Source organism: Mustela nigripes, chromosome X, assembly GCF_022355385.1.
Source record: "Mustela nigripes isolate SB6536 chromosome X, MUSNIG.SB6536, whole genome shotgun sequence".
In the NCBI taxonomy this organism is placed as follows: domain Eukaryota; kingdom Metazoa; phylum Chordata; class Mammalia; order Carnivora; family Mustelidae; genus Mustela; species Mustela nigripes.
In genome coordinates, this window is record NC_081575.1 from 30,788,154 (window position 1) to 30,813,701 (window position 25,548).

General features: G+C 44.7%; 1 protein-coding gene across 2 annotated transcripts in view; it reads right to left on the reverse strand.

Annotated features, from left to right (window-relative positions):
• Positions 1–25,548, reverse strand: part of DOCK11 (dedicator of cytokinesis 11) — a 193,548-nt gene that overhangs the window by 86,528 nt on the left and 81,472 nt on the right. For both annotated transcript variants that reach the window (XM_059385729.1, XM_059385730.1), the window contains exons 13-24: positions 25,333–25,455; positions 23,387–23,469; positions 20,336–20,458; positions 20,070–20,146; positions 17,338–17,522; positions 17,180–17,245; positions 15,125–15,217; positions 12,981–13,104; positions 9,486–9,607; positions 8,766–8,852; positions 6,856–6,945; positions 1,412–1,530 (exon numbers count right to left, since the gene is read on the reverse strand). In XM_059385729.1, the coding sequence (XP_059241712.1) occupies positions 1,412–1,530; positions 6,856–6,945; positions 8,766–8,852; positions 9,486–9,607; positions 12,981–13,104; positions 15,125–15,217; positions 17,180–17,245; positions 17,338–17,522; positions 20,070–20,146; positions 20,336–20,458; positions 23,387–23,469; positions 25,333–25,455 (1,292 nt within the window). The remainder of the gene's footprint in view (positions 1–1,411; positions 1,531–6,855; positions 6,946–8,765; positions 8,853–9,485; positions 9,608–12,980; positions 13,105–15,124; positions 15,218–17,179; positions 17,246–17,337; positions 17,523–20,069; positions 20,147–20,335; positions 20,459–23,386; positions 23,470–25,332; positions 25,456–25,548) is intronic.

The window sequence follows — 25,548 nt, forward strand, 5'->3', positions numbered from 1 at the left end:
CTAGCCCTGAAAATACCCCCACACTACCCAAACGTTAAAAGTGAGAGGACCGCAGACAACATAAGGTGGCCTAACAAAGACTTCAGCATCTAACATGCTCAGGGCCTTGCAAAAACACTTCCTGGTTCAAAAGAAGGCTAGTGTGTGTCCAGCCCAGATGTCTCTGCTCTAAATCTCTGTGCACATTTCAAGTAGGAGCTTGGCTACAATGAGCCAACAGACCTCCGGCTGGGGGGGAATGAAATCCCCTCCAGGGAATAAAAGGAAAATGAAAAGCACAGCAACAGATGGGGGAAAGGAAGAGAGAGATAGGACGGGTGTAATGGCATGACCTGCGATCAGCAATAAATCTAAAATTCATCTACGAGACTAGCAGTGGTTCTCAAACTTGATCATGCATCAGAATCACCTAGAGGGCAGGAGGCTGGGTCCCTCTCCCAGAGGTTCTGATTTTGGAGATCTGGGGTGAAGTTCAAAGATGAGCATTTTTCATCCACCCCCAGGTGATACTGATGCTGCTGGGGTAGGAGCTGTATTTGAGAACCACAGGACTAGAGGAATGCTTCGTAAATTTTTGAGCAGACTGTCCCCAGCAGCAGAGCCAGGGTGTCACGTAAGGCCCAGTGGGATAGGCCGTGGCAACAGCAGAAGCAACAAAGCCAGAAACATCCCACACTGAGTTCAAGCATTCAAGCATCCTACTTGAACTGCAAAGTCAGCACATTTTGCCTTCTACTCTACCATAGATCCTTGTTTGTTTCCATAAAAATTATATTCCCTCACTGTTTTGAGTAAAACTTCATGGCTTAGGGTGACTCTGTCCAACATGAGAGCCACTAGGTACCTGTGGCTATTTAATTGAAATTCACAACAGTGAAAAATTCAGTTCCTCAGCTACACTAGCCCCATGTCAAGTGCTCAATATCTAAATGTGGCTAATGGCTACCATATTGGACAGCCCGAGTGTAGAACAACTCCATGGTTGGAAAAAGTTCTATCGGACAACACCGGTCTAGGACAATGGTTCTCAAACTCTGTTGCATTATGGAATCGCCTGGAAAACTTCAAAAAAAAAAAAAAGACGCTGAGTTCCACCCCTAGATATTCTGATTTCGTTGGTATGAATGTGGTCTGGGCACAGACCTCTTTAAAAGCTCCCCAGGTGATTCTAACATGCAGCCAGGTTTTAGAACCCCTGGTGAAGAAAAACACATTTTCTTCTATGGTTTCTGGTACCATCTATCCCTGGCGATACAAGTTCCCCAGTCTGAGAAGCATGAAACAAGAGAAAATGGTTATTAGATATCTGACTTTTGGGTTCTTATCTGGAAGATAAATTTATAGTGAAAAATGAAGAAACACAAAAAAAGAAACAAAAGTTGTGTCTTTGTATTAAAACACCAAAACTCACATGGTGCAGTTGATAGGAACGTCATCTTCATGGGTCATATTGGTAAGAACCCGGAAGAGTTGCATAAGAATTACAGGTAGAAACTGTATCATGACTTGGATCTCCATGGCATGCAAACACTAAAACAAGTCATTATTAGTTATGAAAACACATAGAAATATGCTATAACTTGCAAATGTGAAGCAACAAAAAAATTAAGTAACAAGAAATACATTCACTTGAATATAAGCCCACTTTGATGGCAGCTTCCTAACACAGGGAACTTTGTGGGGCTCTGGGTGGCTCAGTCAGTTAGGCATCTGCCTTTTGCTCGGGTCATGATCCCAGGATCCTGGGATTGAGTCCCGCATCGGGCTCCCTGCTCTGCGGAGAGCCTGCTTCTCCCTCTCCCTGTGCCTGCTGCTCCCCCAGCTTGTGCTCTCTCTCTGTGTGTCAAATAAATGATAAATAAAATTTTAAAAATAGGGGACTTTGTTTTGTTGATTACTTTAACCACATCTCTATTTCAGCACTCAGATTTTGTTCGTGTATTTCACATGAAATACTTCATCTACCAAAGATTAAAAGTGTAAGTGGGATAAAGGGGTTTGGGAATAAAGACAACGGACTCCTGGTAAACCGGCACTCCACTGGAGTGGGAGAGCAGATGTGTTTGAAGGTTCTGGAGACTGGTCTGCTGGCCTCCAGCATGGAGCACGTTCTACAGAATGTGGACCATCCACTAATCTGCTGAGAAGGAAGTGAGATGCAGTAAAGAACACTCCTCCGTGTAACTAGCTTCGCACTGGCCCCATCCACAAACTGAGGTAGACTTGCATTCAAAAATCCCCGCAGTCCATTTCTTCCCAGGGCTAACACCCTGTCTCCAGCCACAGGTACGCCAGGCACAGAGAGGCAACGTGTTCGTATGTTCAGAAATGATCCCGGCAGCAAAATCTATAAAATGTCCTTCTTCTTCCTTCCCTTCTCCCCACCCCTTCCTTCACTCAGACATTCACTCGACCATTTAATCAACCAGCCAACCGGAAGGTAAAGACAAACAGGTCTCACCAGGCACCTTCTACACCAGCTCAAGGTTCAGCGTGATGGGAAATGCAGAGACGGAAGAGACTGGTCTATTTCTCTTTTGCTCTGTCTCACCGTCCTTAGCCACACCAACCCTTTTCAGAACACTAGTATCTACACGCGAAGCATCTCGGCAGTGACCTCTTCCTTCTGGGCAGATTCTCTTTGGTCAGATGCACTAGGCAAGAGATCGAACTCAAGGAACTCGTGGGCTATCCTCTGAGATTTTCCTTCCTTTTGCCCCCCACCCCAGCCTTACTGCCATCACCCCTCTTAATCTGTAACCAAAATAGTCTTATCATTTCATAGTGGGTCTCTTGACTCTCCACACATCCAGCTCTCATTTCCAGATGCATCTCCCCCCAATTTGGTTCTATCAGACCACCTCTCCCCAAAATGCCTATGATGCTTCCCTATTACCTAGGGCAGTGGCTCTCAACCAGGGGCCACTTGGCCCTCCCACCCCACAGGACATCCCTCAATGTCCGCAGACATTTGGGGTTGTCACAACCGCGAGCGCTACTGACACCTAGTGGATGGAGGCCAAGGATGCAGCTAAATGTCCTAGCACAGGACAGCCACTGACCAAATAGAAATGAACCCGTCCAAAATGTCAGCAGGGCCAAGGCTGAGAAACTGTGGCCTAAGGGCCAAGATTACTTAAGACCCAACCTAGATTTCCAGCCTTAACACTCCTCATTCTTCACGAGGCCAGACCGGTGCCTTGATTGCTCTGGGAGTATATCCTACGCATGCCCACCTTTGTGCATTTGTTCAGTTTTTAGCCACATCCTAACCATCCTTCCAAGTAAGTTGAAACCCCTAATTCGGTGAGGGAGGCCTCTCATTTCAGTCATTCGACAAAGGCATACTAAATGACCCTCCAAGGGCCAAGCACATCAAAAACACTTGGATCCCCCATCAAGCAGTTCAGAGACTCGGTGGGGAAAGACCTAGAACTAAACCTATAACGCCAATGGTGAATAGTACAATAGTGGCATTATGAATGCATGAAGAAAGAAGCAATGGAGTCTTCGCATGGGCAGAGGATGTCCAATGAGGTTGCAGAGAGGATGCAGGTGAAAAGTGAAGTGGATGGGGCGCCTGGGTGGCTCAGCCAGTTAAGTGTCTGCCTTTGGCTTGGGTCATGATCTCCAGGTGCAGGGATCTAGCCCTGCATCGGGCTCCCTGCTCAGTGGGGAGTCTTCTCTCTCTCTCTCTCCTACTGCCCCTCTCCACTGCTTGTTCTCTCTCTCTCTCAAATAAGTAAGAATTAAAATAAGTAATGTCAGGTAGAAAAGAGAGATGGGCATTCAAGGCAAAACTGATCCAGTATCACTCCTTGGTAATTTACTCTCAACACAACTAGAGTGTTCTTTCTCCTCCTTGTTATAGACCAAACAAACCACCACGAACAAAAGGCTGCCAAGGGCTTCCCATACCTACCCCGCCTCCCCCTCTAAGCTCATCTCATGCTCCCCCCCCCAACAAGCTGCTCACTGCTTTCCAGCTCTACTCATCTCTTCTTCTTTTCCATCCTTCCAACGCCATCGCAAGGTGTTTACGCCTGCTGTGATATTCTGTCCTCCTTTGCCACAGCTTTAACCCCTACGCTTATCTTCTTCTCATCAATTTCCTTTTGGCTTCATCCATCATGTCCTCAGACGCCTTCCCCAACAACTCCATCTAGAATGCACTGCTCTCATGTCGGATCCCATTTATCCATTCTATTTTCTCCGCAACATACACCTTGATCTCAAATTACTCATTTATACCCTCTCTACCCCCGGCTAGAGCAGGGATGTGGTCTGAACTGCTTTCCCATCCTATTCCTAGTGCCCACTGCACTAGCTGGCCCCCACGAGGTGCTCGGTTAAGTATTTGGCAAATGACTGAATCAACAAATAAAATATGGAACCGAAGCATTACAATAAAGAATGGAGGTGTCTAGTCTCAGGGATTCCTCAGTTCCCTGGACCCTTAACACTATAACCTGGATCACGCATTTGCTGCCTATTACATATTGCCCCAGACTCTCTCCGGTACCACTCACTTATATCGTCATTCTGCTTATACATGTCCTGTCTCTCCGACTGGTTTTAAGATCTCCATGAGCAATGACCGAAGTTATTCTTCTCTGCAAGCCTCGCAACACCTGAGAAGCTATTACATACACAATAAAAGCTCAACAAGTACAGGGCCAGTGAATTGGCGAAAGAATGTCATTTACGGGACTAGGAGTCAAGAGATACATGCCACAGGCTCAGCTCGGCTTTGCTCCTAACCAGGTGAGCGACCACAGGTAAGTCCTCTCTACTCGGGCTTCAGTCTCCTCATTTGTAAAAGAAAAAAAAAAAAAAATCTCAAGACTCTCACTCAGGACTAACGGTCCCTTACAGGAACTGGGCACTTTCTGTAATCATGCGGCATTTCACTGACTGCCACTAGAGGGCGAGCAAAAGTCACATAAATATCAGAAATTTCCACACCCTAATTTCCACACAAATATGAGTACATTTTTTTCTCCATTTCAAGACTACCAGTACATTTGAAAATGATGCTCTGCTCTATTGCATTCCGTTAAAACTTTACAAAGGTTCCCCACTGGAAGAAAAGCCAAAGAACTTAGTAGGCTAAGCATACATACATAAAGAAGGCATTCTAGACATTACCCAAGGAAAGGATTTGGAAGGTAGAGGATGATCAGACTTCTTAATGATGATTAAGAATAATAGCCATCATTTATCAACTATCCCCCTGCTTCTACCCTTCCAACAGTTCATGCTCGATCTGGTAGGCAGGATAAGACTTTAAAAACCCAAATCCCATCATGGGGCTCCTTTGTTCATCGCCCCGCAGGGCTTCCCATCTCATCGTGGCTTACAAGGCGTGACCTGGCTAGCTCCTCAGCTACCTTTCCAGTATGAGGGTCTCTCCCTCCGTGTGCCAGCCCTACGTTCTGGGATTCCCACCATCCCTTGAACACGCCAAGCTAGCTCCTGGGGGGCGGGGGGGAGCTTTGCACTTGCTGTTCCCAGCACCCCCCAAGTCACCTAGCTGGCGCCCTCGTTTCCCTTAGGTCTCTGGCAAATGTCACTTTACCAGAGACCTTCTCTGACACTTGACCGAGAAGAGAGACCCCTTCTCACTCTTCCTTTCTCTTTGATATGTTTGAGTTTCCTTTGTGGCCCTTATTACCACCTGAATGAATGTATATATTCATGTATTCATTTGTTTATTGTCCATCCCCCTCCACCAGAAAGTAAGCCCCCTGACGACGGGGAGAGTGTTTGTTTTCTTCAGTTACATTCCAAACACTTAGAATGATGCTTGGCCCATCGAAAGCGTTCAAGAGATCAGTGTAGACTCCGGGATTACTGCACTACGTAGCAGATGCCCTAGCTCACGTAAGCCTCAAAACCACCATACAGGTTGGCGTTACTGGTTCTCCCTATGTGACAGATGAAGAAACGAAGGCTTGGAATAGCTCGGTCACTTGGCCAAGCCCAGTCCCCGAGCTAATGAGGGACAGGTCTAGGACACAAACTTGGCAAATGATTCCACCATCCACCCATGCTATCTCATCTCGCACTACCTCTGAAAGAAATGCACGTTTTTGTTTCCTGAGAACAGCATTAAGTAGTAACCTATGTCCAAAGGGAAATCCTGTAGAGATTTCATTTAAAAATTTTTATTTTAAATAAATTATTTTATTTCATTTTAATTTAATTTTTCATAATTTAAATAAATTATTATTTTAAATAAATTCCTCAAAGAATTTTGACCTACCAAAGGTAGGTCAACCAAAAGGAGAGTGGCTGTCAGCTAGGTCCCGTGATGTGCAATTCGGTCCTACTACGTTAGGGAATGAACGGGAGCCTTGGGTTCTCGATACACTGGATAAAATGTGGTGTTCCTTAAGGCTCACTCCCACACAACATGCAGAAATGAGGGTTCTCTGTCTTTACTTGGCCCTTTTAATATTCTTTCACCCACAGACCCAGGAATTGTCATTTTATTCCAAGCAAAGGGGACTCCATTTCAGTCCTGACCCTTTTCCCCACAGCACCCTTCCTGGGCAGTCAGCAGGAAGAGAAAAGACCTGAAAAAATCCACTTATGGAACTGAAATAAACATCCTCATGAGATTTTCATAAATATGTCGACAGATTCTGGTTACAAAATCCCTTGCTAAGGTTGCAACTCTGAGGTCTGCTTGTAAGTAGGCACTTGAAAGAAAAGCACACGGAAAGTATTCTCTTGAGGGTACACGGCCCGAAGTATGGTAAGGGGTTAGTTTGACTCCCTCTGCCCCCATCAAAAGGTGGCAACAAGGAAGACACTAAAACCAAACCTTTTCACAGAAAGCCGTTCATTTACCTTTAAATATTTAATGAGCTCCCCTGGAACCTCTTTCGAGCCTGACTGAATCAGCTGGCAATGATGGAAGAATTTGTGCACATGGAGATCCTGAAAAACAGATGGACACAGCCACGTGAAATGTGATTCCTTACCCTCGGACATGGGCTCTCCAGCGCCCACTCCGCCCACATCTTGCAAACCTACCCATCCGGGTCTTCGCTCGCCCAGACTGGGCAGCTGCATCTACCAACGTCTGTGTCCATGACCTTTAGTCCCCTGGACCATTGCACAAAGCAGCAAAGCCAGGCAAAGCGAGCATGTCCCTAAGCATCCCGGGTAAGCCACAATTTTTGTGCAACTAGTCAAACCTCCGTTTAATTCTGTTTTTGATGGGTGCAGCCTCTGAAGTTGGCCTGCTTCTACATTTTTAATGAAATGAGTAGGAAAAGGGGTCTGGAGCCACAGGGAGCTACCAGACAGGTCCAGGCACTCGATGCTCAATCTATCACGGCACTTGGCCGGCGAGTGTCTGGCTGTCCTATATGGGATCTAGGTGTTACATGCGGGCTCTGTGGACAGCATGTACTGTATCTGGAACTGGGAGAGTAAGATGTAGATTTTGACCTGCTTCCTCCAATTAGCATCTGTGTGACCTTGGGTCAGTCATCTAACCTGAGGTTTGGTTTCTCCATCCATGAAATAGTGAACTGGGCAGAGCGGGGGCGGGGGGGCGTGTCAAGATGGACCTCATAAAGGCGACACCAAGGAACGTTGACTGCATCTTGTCCATCGGTGATATTTTGAACGGTGCCTGAGCCTTCTAATAGATATCTGATTCTAACTGCATGCCTGGTAAGGCTAAGAGCAAACTGTACTAGTCATCCATGACCCACTGACTGCAAATTTCTGGGTTCGACTCCAGTCTAACAGTGAGAAAAACATCAGACAAACTCTAACACAAGGGCAGCCTACCAACGGTCACTACTCATGAACACGGGCAAGGTCATCAGAAACAATGAATGTCTGAGAACTTGTCACAGCCAAGGGGAGCCTCAGAAGATGGGACAACTAGATGTCATACACTATCCTGGACAGAACTGTGGAACACAAAAAGTCATTAATAGGTAAAAACTAAGACGATCTGAGTAAATACGAACCTTAGTCATTAGTTAGGTATCACTACTGGTTCATTAACTGTAACAAGCATGCCATACTAATGAATGTAAGAGGTTAACTAGGTGGAATGTGTGGGTGGCTCAGCCGGTTGAGCGTGTGCCTTCGGCTCAGGTCATGATCCCAGGGTCCTGGGATTGAGTCCTGCATTGGGCTCCCTGTTCCCTTCTCCCTCTGCCCCTCTCCCTGTTTGTGCTATCTCTCTATTTCAAATATATAAATAAAATCTTTCAAAAAAGTAACAGGGAGTGCTGCTTTGGCAGCACATATACTAAAAAAACTAACAGGGAAAGGAGGTAAAGGGTATATGGGCATTCTCTGTACCATCCTGTCTTTCTGTAAAGCCCAAACTGTCCCAAAAACTAAAAAAAAATTTTTAAAGAGGTGATAAGGGCCTCCACAATCCTTTCAGACTTTTGTGAGACTTGAATCCATTTAAAGGGAATAAACAGATTTGGGGATTTGAAAGGGATTATAAAATTTGAGTTACAACTATTAAGAATGATGTTATTACTAATGAGAAAGTCATTGAGGCCACAATTTCTCTAAGGTCGCAGGAATCAAATACAGTCTATTCTAAAACAAGAAACAGATTCAGGGGCGCCCGCCTGGCACAGTCGGAAGAGCATGTGACACTCAACCTTGTGGTCGTGAGTTCGAGCCCCACGCTGGGTGTAGAGATTCCTCAAAACAAACTAAAAAAAAAAAAAAAAATCAAGTATCAAAATTGACAAAGTTAACACGACGAAACTTACCTGAGTATAAATCGTAGACTCTAAGTGGCTTTTAATCTTCAACAAAGGCTTCGCACCATCTACCCACTTAATATCCACATTAGATTGCTGTGAACAGAAAATATATAAGTTTCCATAACATACCTATGGATAGATGAGTGACACATGACACCTTCATGCATTTCAACTTTTTCCCTTTTTTTTGAACCCCAGAAACAAATGCATTTGTTTCACACATAGGGAATTACTGGAGATGATAACCTGCCTTGAGAGTAAACGGATCTGAAATCATTTTGAATTTCTAATCCATTGCAGGCTCATACTTTTAAAAATCACAATAAAAATGAATTACTAAATAAATGCATTTTTAAAGATGATGTCCAAAATCCAAGCCCCAGCTCTTAAAACTGTCCTCAGAACCAACAGACACTAGCGGTGCCTGGTTGGCTCCGTCAGAAGAGCATGTGGACTCTGGGTCTCGGGGTCATGAGTTCGAGCCCCATGTTGGGTGGAGGGATTCCTTAAAAACAAAATCTTAAAAAAAAAAAAAAAAAGAATCAACAGATAGGAGGTACCTTGGTCACACTGCTCTCAAAGTTTTCAAACACTCCTTTTCCATACTTACCTTTCCTATGGACCAGCCCGCAGACCGGACTCTGTGAAGCTATCCGCTAGAATACGGAAGTCTACTTTTTAAATATTTCATGGCAATGCCTTCAGCAAAGGCAGTGATTTTCCTACCCTTCTTGATTCTGCATCATTCAGATGCAAGTAGCCTGGAGGAAGATTGGCGGACACTGGCAGCTGCTGCTCAAATGTAATGATTCTCCCATCCTTCAGCAAAGGTACCCAGGCAAAGCCAACTGCCAAGACAATAATCAAGATGAGATGAGAGATGAGAGACGAAATTGCAAATGCAATTAGCTACATAAATCTCTGACTGCTGGAGTACAGGGCAGGGTGACGATGTTTCGGGGGGTCTGTATATGGGAGTCCATGCGATGGGCATCTGAACCCTGGGGAGGGAACAATGCAATTGGCTTCCTAATCCCACCCTGTCCACTAACATGTTCTCTACTCAACTTCCTGGACTATAAATTGGGAAAGAACGTAGTCTTCCCACTTCCTAGTTACTGAGAGACCCCAGAGAGAGAATATAGGAGAACACCTGAAAAATTTTTCAAGTGCATCGGTACCACTATCTTTACCCTTTGGGGAGTAACTCATGGTAGAGTTATTTTTGAAAAGAGTTGGAGCTCTCACATCCATCCTTAGTGAGAGCACAGAGTCCCGGGTCTGGGACAATCTCAGCCAGCAATCAGTGTGTTGCGCATTTTCTTTCAGCAACCCAACGGTGAGGGATTATGGAAAATTAAGGTCACAAGTCAAGGTCAGGTTTTCCTGACGACAGAAGGCAGAGGGGTAGTAGCAGAATTCAGATGGGGCACAGCATTAAGACTTGAATCCACGGAGCGATTTCCCTGCATTTTCTCTGTATTTCCTAAAAAGAGCTTCTTGGATTTCTATTAGAAAACTCATCACGTTCCAGCTAAAAAAGCCTGAGCCATCTGTATTCCTCAGCTGGAGCAGGGTCATTATTTCCATTATAGAGCCTACTACTCTGGGCTTCAAGGGTTTATAACTCAGCTGTAAAAAAGCTTGCTTGGGACCAAGTTTTGGCACATGAGTGAGGGTGTTGGCTGGAGGGCCCTTTTTGAAAGCCGCTGCCTTCTGATTCTTTTAAAATTCTTTGCGTAGTGCTCGCTTCGGCAGCACATATACTAAAATTCTTTGCGTGAGTGTGTGTGTTTATACTGTGAACACAGAAGTCAACACAAATCTGGTTAGAATGTTTTCATTTGGCAAATGCTTTAATTCTTCAAAGAAGACAAATATGTTGCTTTCTCTAAGGAGACTGAATGGTTTTCTCAGACTCCAAAAGGCGCCTGAAGGCCATCTTTACTAGCATAACTTCAGAAATAGTTTACCCAGAGCTCTTCTCTTAAAAGGAGCAGACAAAAGTTAATATGAGCACATTTGGAGCTGTTCTGTCAGGGTAGTTAACTGAAAAAATCAGACACGTGACCAAAGGTTTCCAGTCCAGAAAAAGAGGAAAAATCTCTTTCTTGTTCTTGGGTGAAAATTTCCCCCATAGACATTTTTATTGAGCTAGAATTCAGATACCATACAACTTGTCTATTTCAAGCGTACTCATCAACGGTCTGTAGCATATTCACAAAGCCGGGCATCCACGACTACTACCTAATTCCAGAACTCTTCCATCACAGCCACAAAAGTACCTCCACACCCCTCAGAAGTCACTCCCTACTTCCCCTTTCCCCCAGTCCCTGGCAACTGCCAGTCTACTTTTGGTCTCCGTGGAATTGCTTCAGCAACATTCTTGCGCTGTGAATTTATCAAAGCACAGCCAAGGGTGTCTCTCAGTCAAAACTCAGAGCCCTTGGAAGCTGGAAAGGTACGGTGTCGAGCACATGCCTTCTGGCTCAGGGATGTGAAGCCACTTATGGGTGGACAGTTCTACATGATAAGGGGCCCACAGAATAACCATCCCATGCGCTACCGAGCCCTTGGCCCACTTCAGTCTAGGACTTAAATAAGGAAAGAGTAATTTGTCTTTTAGGACGTGCACTATCTTGGGTTCCTATTGTTCTGCCCGATTTCTTCTCAACCCCCGAGGTCCCTTGCCCTGATCAAACTGCAGTTCCCGTGGAGACAGAGAACAGGACCACGTGAGCCTTAAGGCCAACTTCCTAATACGTCAGTCTGGCTGCACGGCAGGCATCACTCTGAGATCTCACCAGCACCCCGAACTCAATGGCAGTCCCAAACCTAGGATTCCCCGCCACCCCGTGATTCTGCTACTTGCAAATTCCTTCCTTCCAGTGTTGACGCTTCAGCGCTAACTCCGAATAATCTCTCTCTAGTTGCTAACCATTTTCCAGAACCAATATATATTCTTCTTCTGCAATTCCTTTCTCTCCATTGCCCAGCTGTTGCCGTAGGGCGGCCCCCTTTCCTCCTGGACCTCTGAAGTAGCCCCTAACTGATGCCTCTTCCTTCTTTCTTGCTCTAACTCCCTCCGCCATCACATCGCTGCCCAATGGGACTTCCTGTAGAAGAGTTCTTACCAGCATTTACAGCCCTCCGATATTTCCATGCTGGTGACAGAATACAGTCAAATCCACAGCCTGGCATTCAAGGCTTTCCATGATCTGGTGCCTTCTCTTCAACCTGACATCCTATTGATTCCTCTCCCAATACCCCATGCTCTGGTCCTACTGAACTTACGCATGACTCCCTGTCCATATCCCTCAATACTCGGCCTCTGGACAAGCTCTTCTGTCGTTCTGGAATCTACCTTCCTGCCATCACTGCATTCTCAAACTCTACCCTGCCCCTTTAAGGCTTCACCCAAATATCACCTCCTCCTGGAAGCCTTCCCAGACTCCCAGCCACTAGTCCCTCCAACCAGTCGAAGTAGTAACTCACTCTTCCCTGAAATTACACAGCACCGCTTTTTCGGTAGCTATTACTTCCTGTCTTGTCCTATCATTGTCTATATAGATCTCATTTCCCCTGCTAGACCACAGGCTCACTGAAGACAAGATCTGTGTTTGAATCTCCATTATATTCTCCTTAGTACCTACTGTAATGCCTTGCACATAATAAATACACAGACATATTTGGTGAATGAATGAATGAATGAGTGAATGAATTTCCAGGCTAGCTTAGCTCTGAATCCCAGGCGCTGCTGACATTTATCTAGTGGCAGTGGCATACTCCATGTTTGTAGGGCCTCTGTGTTCGCCTAAGGATGCTTCCCACTGATTTATCTAAAGCTTTGCTGGATGGGACCAGGACTGACCCTTCACTACCAGCTCAAATTGACTCAAATTCATTAAATCTGTTCTGCTCTCACTAGAACCAGGTGGGTCCCCAATCTCCCTCTGGCTCAATATATCCCTGGGCTCTGGGCTTACTTCCCAATCCCTTAGCGAGCCAAACTGTAAAGTTCTGGCTGCTGAGCCATTCTACTTAAAAGAAATGATGTTCAAATGAACCTATAATTCATCTTTCACCGATGAACTTTTTAACTTGGAAACGTACTTTTTGGTGAGGGGAAGAAGTGGTTTGTAGCTTGAGGAAAAGAAGTTACATTCTAGACAATTCCACCTCAAATAGCTGTAGAAAGAGACAGTGAAAGAGTACACATACCCGGAGTTTCCACTGTGTCCTGCTTTTTGGTTGTTCCCTTTGTGTTAATTTCACAACTCACGTGGTAAAAAGTAAAAAGCAAATGATGTTTTTGATGCAGGTGAATGGGAAGCTCAATTTTAATCTGAAATGACAGCAAAATCACACATCACATTTTGTTTTGTTTTCGTTGTCAAGCTGGACAGTCAGACCTTTAGTTCAATTTCATCATATTTTTCCGATGACATGTTTTTTTTCTAAACAGCAAGCCAAGTCATCAAATAATAGTTATCTTTTAAATGTACTCTAAAGACTTTTCCAGTCAGTTTCAATTTGACAACAATAGCCTCCTGGGTAGTGAGGGCTGATTTATGGCTTGTGCTGGCGAGTCCAAAGGATTCTCCTAGATGCAGCTTTGCAGCAGATTTTCTAAAACACTGGATCGAAACCACAGCCTCACAGCCTAGGGAGAGTATGTGAACTCAATCTGAGTTAGTGAACACAATCAATCTAAAATGTGTACTGAATTTGAAAGTCTCCTTTTCTCTAAATTGTTGCCTTCCTTTGCATGGGGAAAAAAAGAATTAAGCTTTGCAAATATACATGCAAAAACTCACTATGGTATTACGGTATCCACCAGTTACAGTTCACATATGTAGCCTTTGAAGAAAAACGCAAGATAACTCTTGAATAAAAAAATAGAAGTCACCACCCTTGGTACATGACTTCAATCCTAGAAACTGATACTTTAATACAAGCATCTCAAGTGATTTTCCAATCAGGACCCCACAAATGTCTTTACAGCCCCCCAGAAGTATACAAAAAACATCGCAAATTTAATAGATCAGATGCATGTTCGTACACCTGCCTGAGACACAAGCAACCTCTTGCGATCTCTCGCTCTGTCTTGGTCAATAGAGACCGAGTGTCTGAAAAGCCCGTTTCTTTCGGGCCCCCCCAAAATAATGTGGATTACTCGCTACATGATCAAGTCTTCTGGAGTAACGGGTGTCCATGAGGGAGGGGGATATATTAAAACAGTTGTTTTGTATATTAAAACAGCTTGGTGCTGGACATCTGGCCTCATCATCATTCACACAAGGCAGGGTTTTGGTGTAAGACTAATTTCAGTTGTAGGTATATTTCACCATGAACACGCCTATTCACGGCGGCCAGACCATCTGGGTGCCTAACGCTCTGCTGCATAGAAATGTGGGCATCCACCCTCCCCGGGGGACAAAGCTGCAAGGCACTGCTCTGCTCCTCCCTGCCCCCACCACACCAAGAGCGCTGGATGGAGAAAGGGAGGTGGCCTAAAGCTGGGATACAACCCCCCAACCCCGGACCATGAGAGCAGGTGGATCTGGGGAAAAACCGTGACAGCAGTGGGGATGGTTTCAGACAAAGAGCTCTGAGAAGCAGAAAGAGCCAAGCTTCCAGCCTGGGATGCATAGCCAGGTTCACAGAGACACGTGGGAATCAAAAGCGGTCTGCAGATTTGGACAAGTCAGGGACACACCGACTGGAAGAGGCTGTGCCAGAGACACTAAGAGAGACAATGGCAAGTACAAAGAGACAAGAGATGGAGAAGGAAAGCGAAGAAGAGGCAGAGGCAGAGAGGTCAACTGGGGTGGACGGGGGCATGGAGCTGGACAGGTCATCCCACTCCTTTTTGTCTACACTGTACCGAGGCACTAGAGCGGTCGACGGGGTCCTGGCGGCCCTCCCATGCTGCTGTGTCTCTCAAAGCATTTCACTTCCACAGCAGCTGTGCCCCCAGCCCCATGCAAAACCACAGGAAGAAAGATGCAGAAGGGCGTTCAGGATGTCTCGTCTGAATTTCTTCTTCGAAAGCTGAGGAAATGGGAGACTAGGAAAAGGAGAAACTGACTTGCTCAAGGTCACGGAGCCAGCTGTCAAAGTGAGGCTAGAACCCTAGCTCCGGTCTCCTGTTTCTTCCCCACATGTTTAGGTCTCACCAGAGCCCCTTCCATTGGTGGGCGAATTCCCCCTTCATCGAAGGGCGCCAAGCCCTTCGCCTTGGTGTGTCTATCTTCAAAGGACAAAACATTCAGGGACCTCAAGGGCAGAGAAAATGATGGAGATGAAGAGAAAAAGAAGAGCCACCACTGTGTTTTATGAACATCAGAAAAATGCGTTCTTACCTCATCATAGAACTCTGGATTCTGGTTGTGATGCGAGACAACAGCATAAGCATTTGTGGTAAAAACAGACCCTGCGGGTTTTCCATAAATACACTGCAAAAGAAGGAAATGGAGTCACCCATCTCAGCGAAGGCCTTTACATATAACACAACGGAACTACACACAGTTAGAGGTATCCGTGAACCCACGGCCATGGCCAAGCCCACCATGAGCTTGTAAATTCCGAATCATTTACAGTCACTCCAGCTACCACCCCAGACACCCTTGAACTTGGCCGCATGAATGCTTCCGAATTTCTGGTCCTCAAGAAAACGCACTTCCCCATTAGCTGACAGCAAGAAGTCAAACGTGGCTACTCATTTGGGAGGGGAACACTCTGAAACCAGATCTGGAAAGCTGACTTGTCTCATGCCATTTGCCTTTTTTCCTAGGAGAAGCTCCCCACCAGGCAGTTAGCAGCATTTGCTGGACGCTCTGAGCGGCGGGCAAGGTAAGGAGCTAAACCACACACGCATTCCTAGACTAAAGGCATGAAAAACTGCATGTCCACCCAGGTACAGACAAGCTTACTGTTGGCTCACTTTACGAGCCACGTTTTAAAAGTCACTGGCTTTCTGTGAGACCCATAAAATAAATGCAAGGCTTTCTATGGTTCCACAGAAAGATCCATTTGCGTTTCTGGTGTGAGTTTTGCACTTCTACGGGCCCGATAAGCTCAAGGATAAATATGGAGTACTAACTGCCTCGCCCTGTCACTTCAGAGCCAGCCTCTAGGCCAGCTAAGAAATGAAATTCAGAACTCCCTGTGAATGCATTGCCAATTCTCCTGAAATACAGTTCTGGAGGCAATTTGCGGGAACTGTGGAGGGGTAAGCTAAGACTCTTTAAGGGTACGAAAGGACATTGCATGGGGGGAAAAGGAAGAGTCATTCTCATGTCCAGTGAGGAGGGAATCAGAGAAAATGCACCTAATTTGAGCCAGCTAATTCTTAACTAAGGTTTCTCGGTGGAAACAAACAAAATAAAACAAAAAACAAACAAACAAAAAACCCTCCCAAAACACAAAAAAACAAAAACAATGAAACACCTCTTTTCAAAGCTGGGGGTTATTAAACATCCAGTCAATGGCTTAGTTAAGGGTTTTCAGGCTTTTCCCCCAGGAGGTCTGAGTGGAGGACTAGCCGTCATCTGTCTGATTTAGGCTCAAGCTAGAGAAGTAGGGGCCCAGCCAAACCAATCGTGACAGCTAAATGTTCTTGGAACTTTTCTTTCAGGCCTCTGATTAATATGCTCAAGAGCGAAAAGACAGAGGCCCGGTGACGTGAGAGGTATTTAAGGATTGTTCCATCAGAGAACACTAAGATTCTACTTGGCCTCCACCAGGAATCCAAGTTTGGAGGCACCAGCGGAGAAGTCCTGTCTCAGATCAAAGCAATCATGCTGTGCTTCTGATAGCTCGAAGCCTGTTCGGGTTTCAAGGAGAAAAGAGTTTACAGTCCCTTGATGATACCATTAGAAACTATCAGGTCACAGGAGAAAATGACCTTGTGATGGCACATCAGAGCGGTGCAAAATCAAAGAGGTGCAAAAGCAAAATGCTGGTCTATGAAGCTTACCCATTTTTAAAGCTACACAAGCTCCTACCTTGTTTGGATATTTTTTAAATATTTTATCCTTACAGTTAATGTGTCAGAGTAGAAAAGGCAATAGCACCATCATCTCTTGAGTACATTTTCTTTGTGGCGCTTAAAGAAATTAAACTTAGCTTATAAAACCACCAAGTACCAAAATCATTATCGTCTTTTTTTTTTTTTTATCGTCTTCTTTTTTTAAGATTTTATTTATTTATTTGAGAGAGGGCATGTGTGTGCGCACAATCAGGGGATGGGTCAGAGGGAGAGGGAGAAGCCACTCCCCACTGAGCAGGCAGCCCGATGAGGGGCTTGATCCTAGGACTCTGGGATCATGACCTGAGCCGAAGGCAGACACCCAACCCACTGAGTCACCCAGGCACTTTACACTAAAAGCATATGCTTTTCGAGATTATAAACAAACCTTTAGAGCGCCAGCGTCGCTTTCATCTGAATCCCGGAATTCCACACACACCGCAATGTTCCTTGCCTAAAAATGATTAATCACTCAAAATGAGTCCTAAAACCAGAAAATTATGAATTGCATTTTATACCCCAAAATGTACAGTTCATACTGCTTACCTTGGCAAATGTTTTCTGGCTATCGTATTTTAATTGCAAGGGATATACATACAGATGGTTTTTGTAAACAGTAAATGGATAACAGTATTTTGTCATTTCTGGAACAAACTCTTCGACCTCCACAGTAATATTTTGACAATTCTTTTCGAAAGGCTTCAGGGGCACATATGAAGAAGTAATACAATCTATGCCAGAAGAAAGAAAACAGGCAAAGATAATACAATTTAGCAATCACGAACACATTCCTGCCTTTATAAAAATATACGCAGACTGCGTTCTCAAAGAGTGATTTCACAAACAGAATTCTTAGTGATTGACAAAAAGTCATACAACCACTTTAAGCATCCAGAAGGACAAGATGGCGTAGCCTGGTACTGATTTGAGTGGGACCATCCCAACCAGACACGATTGCTGGTTCGTTCTCAATGTAGAGTGATTTGCCAAATATAACACATCATAATTTTTACAAATTTAAACTCTGCAGAGAAATCCATTACATTTTTTCCTCCTGTGGCTGCAATTTAGCTTTCACTGCAAATTTTTATTGGTATCAGGGAACTAACAGTGAATGTATGCCTCCAATTAGCTCATGGATAGTCACTCTGCAAAAAGTTAACTTGGTGCAGGTGCAATTTTCACCAAGAAATAAAGGAGGCCTTTGGAAATGACAGATCTTGGGATGTGTTGCCAATAATAAATTCAATACTCTGGAAGGTGAAAAGCACGAAGGCTCAGGAAAGTGTGGCAGCTGAGGTTATCTGAGCAGCCCTGGGACTAGAGGTGATTCGTATACTGAAGGAGCTCTAACATTGCTTGTCCCTGCTGCACTGCAGTATTGATCGAACAGGAAGACCCAGGAAAAGTCACACCTGAGGACACAGTGTTTTCTGCTGGGTTCGGGTTTCTCTAATTATTACAGTGATACTTAGAGTGGACAAGTGATGGAGACAAGTGATGGGTCCAGTGTCCAGACAGAACTACTGTTAGTTATTTTGACATATTTTCTTCTCGTCTCCTTTCGATGTCTGTTTTACGTAATAATAAACAAATTCTACTGTATATACGGAACTTGATCCTGGGTTGGGTTTTGGGGTTTTTTTGTTTTTTGTTTGGCATTTGATCTAATGTTTTCTTCTGTGGACTCTAGATCAACATCATTCATGAAAGGCTGCGTGAAGTTTCCTGGTACACCATCACACCTTAACCACACCGACAGTGCTGGATTCTTAGGTTGTTTCCAATCTCTCTCCAAAATAAACGACGTGAAAAAGAACACCTTTGTGCATAAACTCCTGTCTATGTTCCAAATTATTTCTTTAGGGAAAAAATAATCCATTGTACTCTTAGGTGTTCTGGAGTGTGAATCTGGTGCCACGCCTCTGCTTATGAGCCTTTAGTGACCTCTTATGGCACGTGAACTAAGATCCAACCCTTTAAAGAGTTACTGTGGTCTATCCAATTTCCTGCAGAACTTCTCCTGCTTCATTCCCATCTTCATTGCTCCCACCACACACCACATTGGCTTCCTTTCTGCTCCTATGAACCAAGCTTGCTCCCGCCTCACGTTCTTTCCATATGCAATGCCCTCCATCTGGAACATACTGTCCCCAACCACCATATACTATCTCCTTCACATTCTTCAGTTTCTGAGCCAGACCAAGACCTCCCTTGGCCACCCCAATTACCGACTCAAAATGCTCATTTGTTTTCTTATTTACTGTCTGTCACTCCTAGATGTTAATCTCCATTACTGCAAAGTTTGTTCAGTAAATGAACGGATAGAGAGAGGCTCAGAATCAAAATGCCTTAGTTCTAGACATCTGTGAACATCGATTACCACATCGTGTTCCTACCCACGACAGGTGATGGTGCCTGGCTAAAACCCAGCCAGCATTAAGACAGCTGCACTTTAAAACATTTTTGTAAATGCGACAGAGAAGAAAAGCATTTTGCTACTTTAACTGCATTAGTGGCATTATTACAGAGATTTGAACATTTTTCAAGTTTTTATTAGCCACTCCATTTTACTTCCTGCAAAGTGTCTTTTCTGTCTTCTGCCCATTCTTCTTCTGAGATCTTAGATCCTTGTCTTTAGAGAGGAAAAGAAACTCTCTTCCTTTTGGATTCCTTGATGGGATTTACCCAAGGCAAAAAGCAGCAGAAACTGACTAGGGAAGAGCCACTACAGGATATATTACATATGAAACAGCATCTGATAAAATCAACTTAACACCCTTCCTAATTTGTAACTATTCACTACATGTGCTGGATTGAATAGTGTCCCCCATCCCCAAAAAATTCATGGCCACCGGAACTTCAGAATATGACTGTATTTGGAAACAGCGTCTTTACAGGGCCACCTGGCTGCTCAGTTGGAAGCAGGGTCTTTGCAGATGTCAAGATGACATCATACTGCATTAGTGTGGGCCCTAAATCCAGTGACTAGGGAGTCTGCCTTAGAGCACTAGGAGGGAATGCAGTCCTGTTAACATCCTGATCTTGACTTTCAGCTTCCAGAACCGGGAGAGAATGAATCTGTCATCTTAAGCCAATTAAGGAGCCAACTGTAGGAGTTTCTTATGGCAGTTTCTTAAGCCAATTGTAGGAGTTTCTTATGGCAGCCCTAGGCACTTAAAGCACCGTGTAAACCTCAAGAAATATATTGAAAAGATTAAAAACCTGAGATTCAAATGTAGCCCTTTGAGGTTTATTTTTAACATGTGAATTCTTACTTGATAATTCCACAGGAACACATTCTACGGTGACGTTGAGCTGCCCAGGAATAATCTGCAATTTGGTCTTCTCTGGCCTAGGTGTAAAATAAGAAATATTTTATACTTAAAATTTATGAATACTGAACGCACTGGTTACCCTATATGCAAACTTCCAAATCCAAAAATGCTCCAAAGCATTCAGTTTCTCCCACATATGACTCGCATTCATCGTATCAAGAAACTGTAATTCATCTATTTTATCAATTTACTACAGTAGCACTTACTTCTTGTACTCTGAGAGCAACTTGAGAATGTCTTCATTTGAAAGCTTGCTACTGTCTTGTTTATACAAAGGAGAAAATCTCCCATCCAGATCCAGAGAACCTTGAGTATCCTTGAAAATGGGTCTAAAACAACAAGAGAATTTTTTTTTTTTTTAATTCTCAAGTGTTGACAAATTAATACAAACTTACTGCTGGTGCACATTCAACGTGGTACGACCACTTTGGAAAACTCATTGGGTAATTTCTTGGGAAATTCAGCACATACCCACCCTCTGACCCTGCAAGTCCACTCTCAGGCATATTTCCACAGGACACCTAAATGTTCGCCACAGACTTGTTACGTCCCCGAAATAAAACAGCCTGGATATTCATCAACAAGTGAACGGATACACAGTTGTGTATTCAGACAGTGGAATACTACTCAGAGTGAAGGGCAGATATGTTACAAGAATGTGGATGAACCTCAAAGCCAAACTGAGCACAAGAAACCAAATGCAAAAGTACATACGGCAGGATTCCCTATGTAGGAAGGTCTAGAATAGAAAAAAGTCATCTGTAGTGGTACCCATCAGCGTGGTGGCTGAGTGATGGGAGTGGGATGGCTGCCTGGACAGGGGCAGGAGGAAACTTTCTGAAGTGTCAGACACGCTCCAGATCTTGGTTGGCATGGTAGTCACGTGACTGGAAACATTTGTGAGAATCCCCCAAGCTAGATACATACAACACACACATTTGAATCAAAGGTAAAGTGTGTCTCTAAGTTGATGACCATTAAGTTAAAGCTTTAGGGTCAATTTATACAAAGTTTACAAGATATACGTAGAGTTTCCAAATACAAGTGTGGATGATTCCTTACCCCTCTTCCCTCTCCCATTAAAAAAAAAAAATTCTATTTATTTATTCGATGGAGAGAGAGACCACAAGTAGGCAGAGCGGAAGGCAGAGGGAGAGGGAGAAGCAGGCTCTCCACTAAGCAGGGAGCCCCATGTGGGGCTCGATCCCAGAACCCCGGGACCATGATCAGAGCCAAAGACAGACGCTTTAACTGACTGAGCCACCCAGGCATCCCCGACGCCATCCCATTTTTAGGCAGCTTCTTACTGCTAAAATAGGCCGTAATGGCCAAGCCCCCAACACACTGGGAGCAGCTCTAGCCAAAAACATAATCCCCCCCACCAAGCCTCCTGAGATGTGCTTCTAGGCATTAACTATGGTTCCTACTTCTAAGCATACCTCCTTTATTTTCAGTAAACAGGGGTTTAGCATACATCTTTAAAATACCCCAGGCAAGCCTTTAGAGTGAGTTCTTGCTGCAGGAGGGAAAAGGGAGCCCAATTACTCATCAGAACAGGGAATCAGAGCGTCTACGTTCAAAGGTTTTTAAATTAATATCTAAATTACTTTTTAAACTCATTTTCCTACTGACCAAACAGCACTGAACAGCCACGACAGTGGGCTGTGCGCTACCGTGGTCTGGCATGGGCGGAGGTCACGTGCTATGGGTTCAGATCCTGGCTTGGCCATGTGCTCCGGGAAGTTGGGCAAGGATTTTTTTTTTTAACTTGTTCCATGGCTGAATTTCCTCCTCTACCAAGCAGGAATAACAGTTCTCACCTCTCAAGAAGGTACACATTAAAGCACTTAGAATCGTCTTGTACAGGGTTCCCAGATAACTCTGAATAATCCCAACAGCAGTGACAGACTTCTCAGGCCAGAGCACCACTAAGGACGTGTGTCCAAAGCCACACTTCACCCCCGCCAGTTCCTAAACAGACCAACCTCTGTGACTCTTCGCCATTCACCAACTGTGGTTATCTTCTTCTTCTTCTTTTTTTTTTTTGAAACTAGCCCACAAAATGAGGACAAGCATGCTTTTTCATCTACCAACACACAGTATGTTCTGAAAGCTTCCCCCAAATGAAATGATTATAAACACTGACAGAAGAGTTAATTAGCTTAGAATCTCCTCCCCTTATGCTACTCCCCAACACCCAGCGAACACAGTGGACTGAATTACTCAGAACATGGTGCCCTTTCCCCCAGAAGTTTCAGTGAGCTGTATAGGCTATACCACTCACAAACCAGTGAACCTGAACTTCAAAGGGATGGGGTACAAGAAAGACATTTTAAGTCATCACTGTATGTAGACTTGCAAGAACTGGGGGAAAAAATATATAACCTACCATAAGAGATGAACTAGAGATAACACCCTTCCACATATACTACCCGTGACAGGTTTCACGCATCTGTCATCAGAAACCAAGTCTATTCATGAATGACCCGCTTGCACTTAACAACCGCATTCTTTTGCCTTCTCATTTTTAGTACAGTTTCCAGAAATATTCTAGGATAGCTTTTCAAAGCATAAACTTAGCCAGCTTTGAAACAGTGGGCACGCTGCACATAATTCGCTAAAATCTTGGGTTTTCTGGGGAGGGCAAAAAAATTCCATTACTGTAGCAAATAAACTCTGCTTTAGAATGCAATAAAATTAAGTGGTGGTCAGATTGGGAACCGAGGCCAAAGCCAATTTCCCTGAAGCACCACAGATGAAGAAATGGAAGGCTCCTGGAGGCACAGCAAATTGCAAGAAAAAGGATTCTCATATCCCGTGGAAGAGCTCACGTCTGTGACCTCCCACCTAAGTTCCCACGTGGAAAGCCAAACCCCAAAGTGCCAGCATTAGGAGGAGGGGCGTGTGGGAGGTGATTGGGTCAGGAGGCTGGAGCCCTCATGAATGGGATTAGTGCCCTTAGAAGAGGCCAGCTAGATCAAGATAAAGGAGAAGCCAGCTAGCTGTCTGCAACCTAAAAGAGGCTCCTCGCTATCACCCGGTCATGCTGGCACCCGGACCTCAGACTCCCAGCCCCCAGAGAGAAATGTCTGCTGCTAGAGCCACTTGGTCCCTGAGAGGACCCGGCCACGTCCCAAGTGTCCAAGGATAAACCTGGCTTGTCAGAGACCGCCCGCTAAATGCTGCCGGCAAGGATGACAGCCGTGAACTTTACAGATGAGTGCGAACAGAAAGGTCAGGATTATATTTGTACAAACCTGGCAGCCCAAGCAAAGGGCATTCTGTATTGTCCAAGGCGGCTACACACTTGCTTTGCTGTCCTGTGCACCTTCTGGGCCGTCTAGGGGCAGAAATAAGAAGACACACTAGCGTGTGTTTGAACAACCAAAGACTCACAGCACACAATAATTTCCCCCACTTACCAATGTAAAACATCCCAGTCTGGCAAAAAAGAAAAAGAAAGAGCTCCCAATAAAAACAAACACAAGATGCGGCAGCTATCCACTTTCCACTAGAGTTTTCTTTCTTTCCTTGTTTTTAAATTCAATTGGATTTTATTTTATTTTTTGGCAGAGAGAGAGCACAAGCAGGGGGAGCAGCGGGCAGAGGGAGATGGAGAAGCGGGCCCCCCGCTGAGCAGGGAGCCCGACGCAGGTCTTGATCCTAGGACCTTGAGGTCATGACCCGAGGGCAAGGCAGACACCTAGCTTACTGAGCCATCCAGGCACCCCAAGACCAGAGTTTGGTGGGTTTTTTTTTAAAAAAGTGTTTTGTGTTTCATCATTAACAGAGCCTTCATCAGGATATCCAAAGATGGATGAAAAGAGGTGTAGGGCACATTTTGTACCAAAGATCTCTACTGGGAAAATTTTGAGCATTTTTAGTGCATATTTCCTTTCACACATGAGCTGGCAGACACTCATTATTCATGGGAGAAGTTTGTTCTGAATACAGTTGACCTTTTTACTCCCAAGATAAAAAGCCAAGTGACCAAGAGTCAATGCAATTAGTTTGGCTGGGCAAGGAGCTGCTGTTTGCAAGGCGCTGGAGCTGACAGAAGATTAACAGCCCACAGAGCCGAAACCAGCTGCAAAATGCCGGCTGGATGCTCATCCCCAGAGATGCAGAATGCTAGAGGCTCTTATCTACATCGTTGAGACTTTTCTCTCGCACACAAATTAGTCACATGTCCCCTCAGCATCTTCCGCTCAGTAAACACTATTTGGACACATAACCAGATACCACGTATGACAGATCGACTCTTTGTAAATACACAGTAGCTGCAGTGCCGCTAATGAAGCAGGCCACGCATGCTTTCGCTCTCTGGGCCTTCGTTTTCTCATTTGTAAAACAGGAGGAAAGGACCAGGTCACTCATTTGCAGGAGTCTGGATTTCATGATCTAGAAATTTGGACGATTACAGGGGTCGCTGACTTTCCATGTTGCCATCCGAAGACATTTCAACAGTTAAAACAGTAGCTACGGGGGCACCTGGGTGGCTCAGTGGGTTAAAGCCTCGCCTTAGGCTCAGGTCATGATCCCAGGGCCCTGGGATGGAGCCTCACATCGGGCTCTCTGCTCAGCGGGGAGCCTGCTTACCTTCCTCTCTCTCTGCCTGCCTCTCTGCCTACTTATGATCTCTGTCTGTCAAATAAATAAATAAATAAAAATCTTTAAGGAAAAAAAAAAAAAACAAACAGTCGCTACCATTTCATATGCCAACATTCCGTGAAAGACACACAAGCGTAATGTTCAAAAAGGTAGGAAGAACAAAAATTTCAGAATAAAGGACGGCCCCTCGAATTGAATTCACTTAGCTCCATGAATCTCTTGCTCTCTTATCTTTTGTGTGCTTATCACAGCCAGGGCTGGACCTCCCAGCTCTGACATTCTAGAGCTGAATGGAAGAGTTGGAAATAAAGAGTAAGCTACTGCCAAGGATATGGTGTCAATGAGCAGATGTTGGCTAAAAGCCTTTTGCTCTTACTTTGATAAGCAAGCAGCAATCAGACTGTCATGTAAACAGAACATAAATGAAAAGGGGGGGGGCTCACATTCAAGCTGTAGCACGCATACTCACATGGCACACCGCATTTAGAGAACAAGGCTCCCTGGAGGGGTCATTAACAGTACCATTTAAAATATCAGCAAAAGGCAAATTTTACATTAAGCTGAAACGGTCACAAACTAGCATTGCCACTACCTTTGCTGGGTCCGAATTTTTGATGTAGGGTTCCGCACAGTGTGCAATGTTTCCCTGGAGCACCTTTTCAATTCTTGCAACCAGAAAAATTTCAGGATGTGGATTCGTCACGGAGAAAATTCCCTGAGGGAGAAAAAATGACTCCCATTAGACATTTTAATGTGACTTCATGCATACCGTTGGGTGGTCGATGATTCCTAGTCCTGTGCTTAGCAT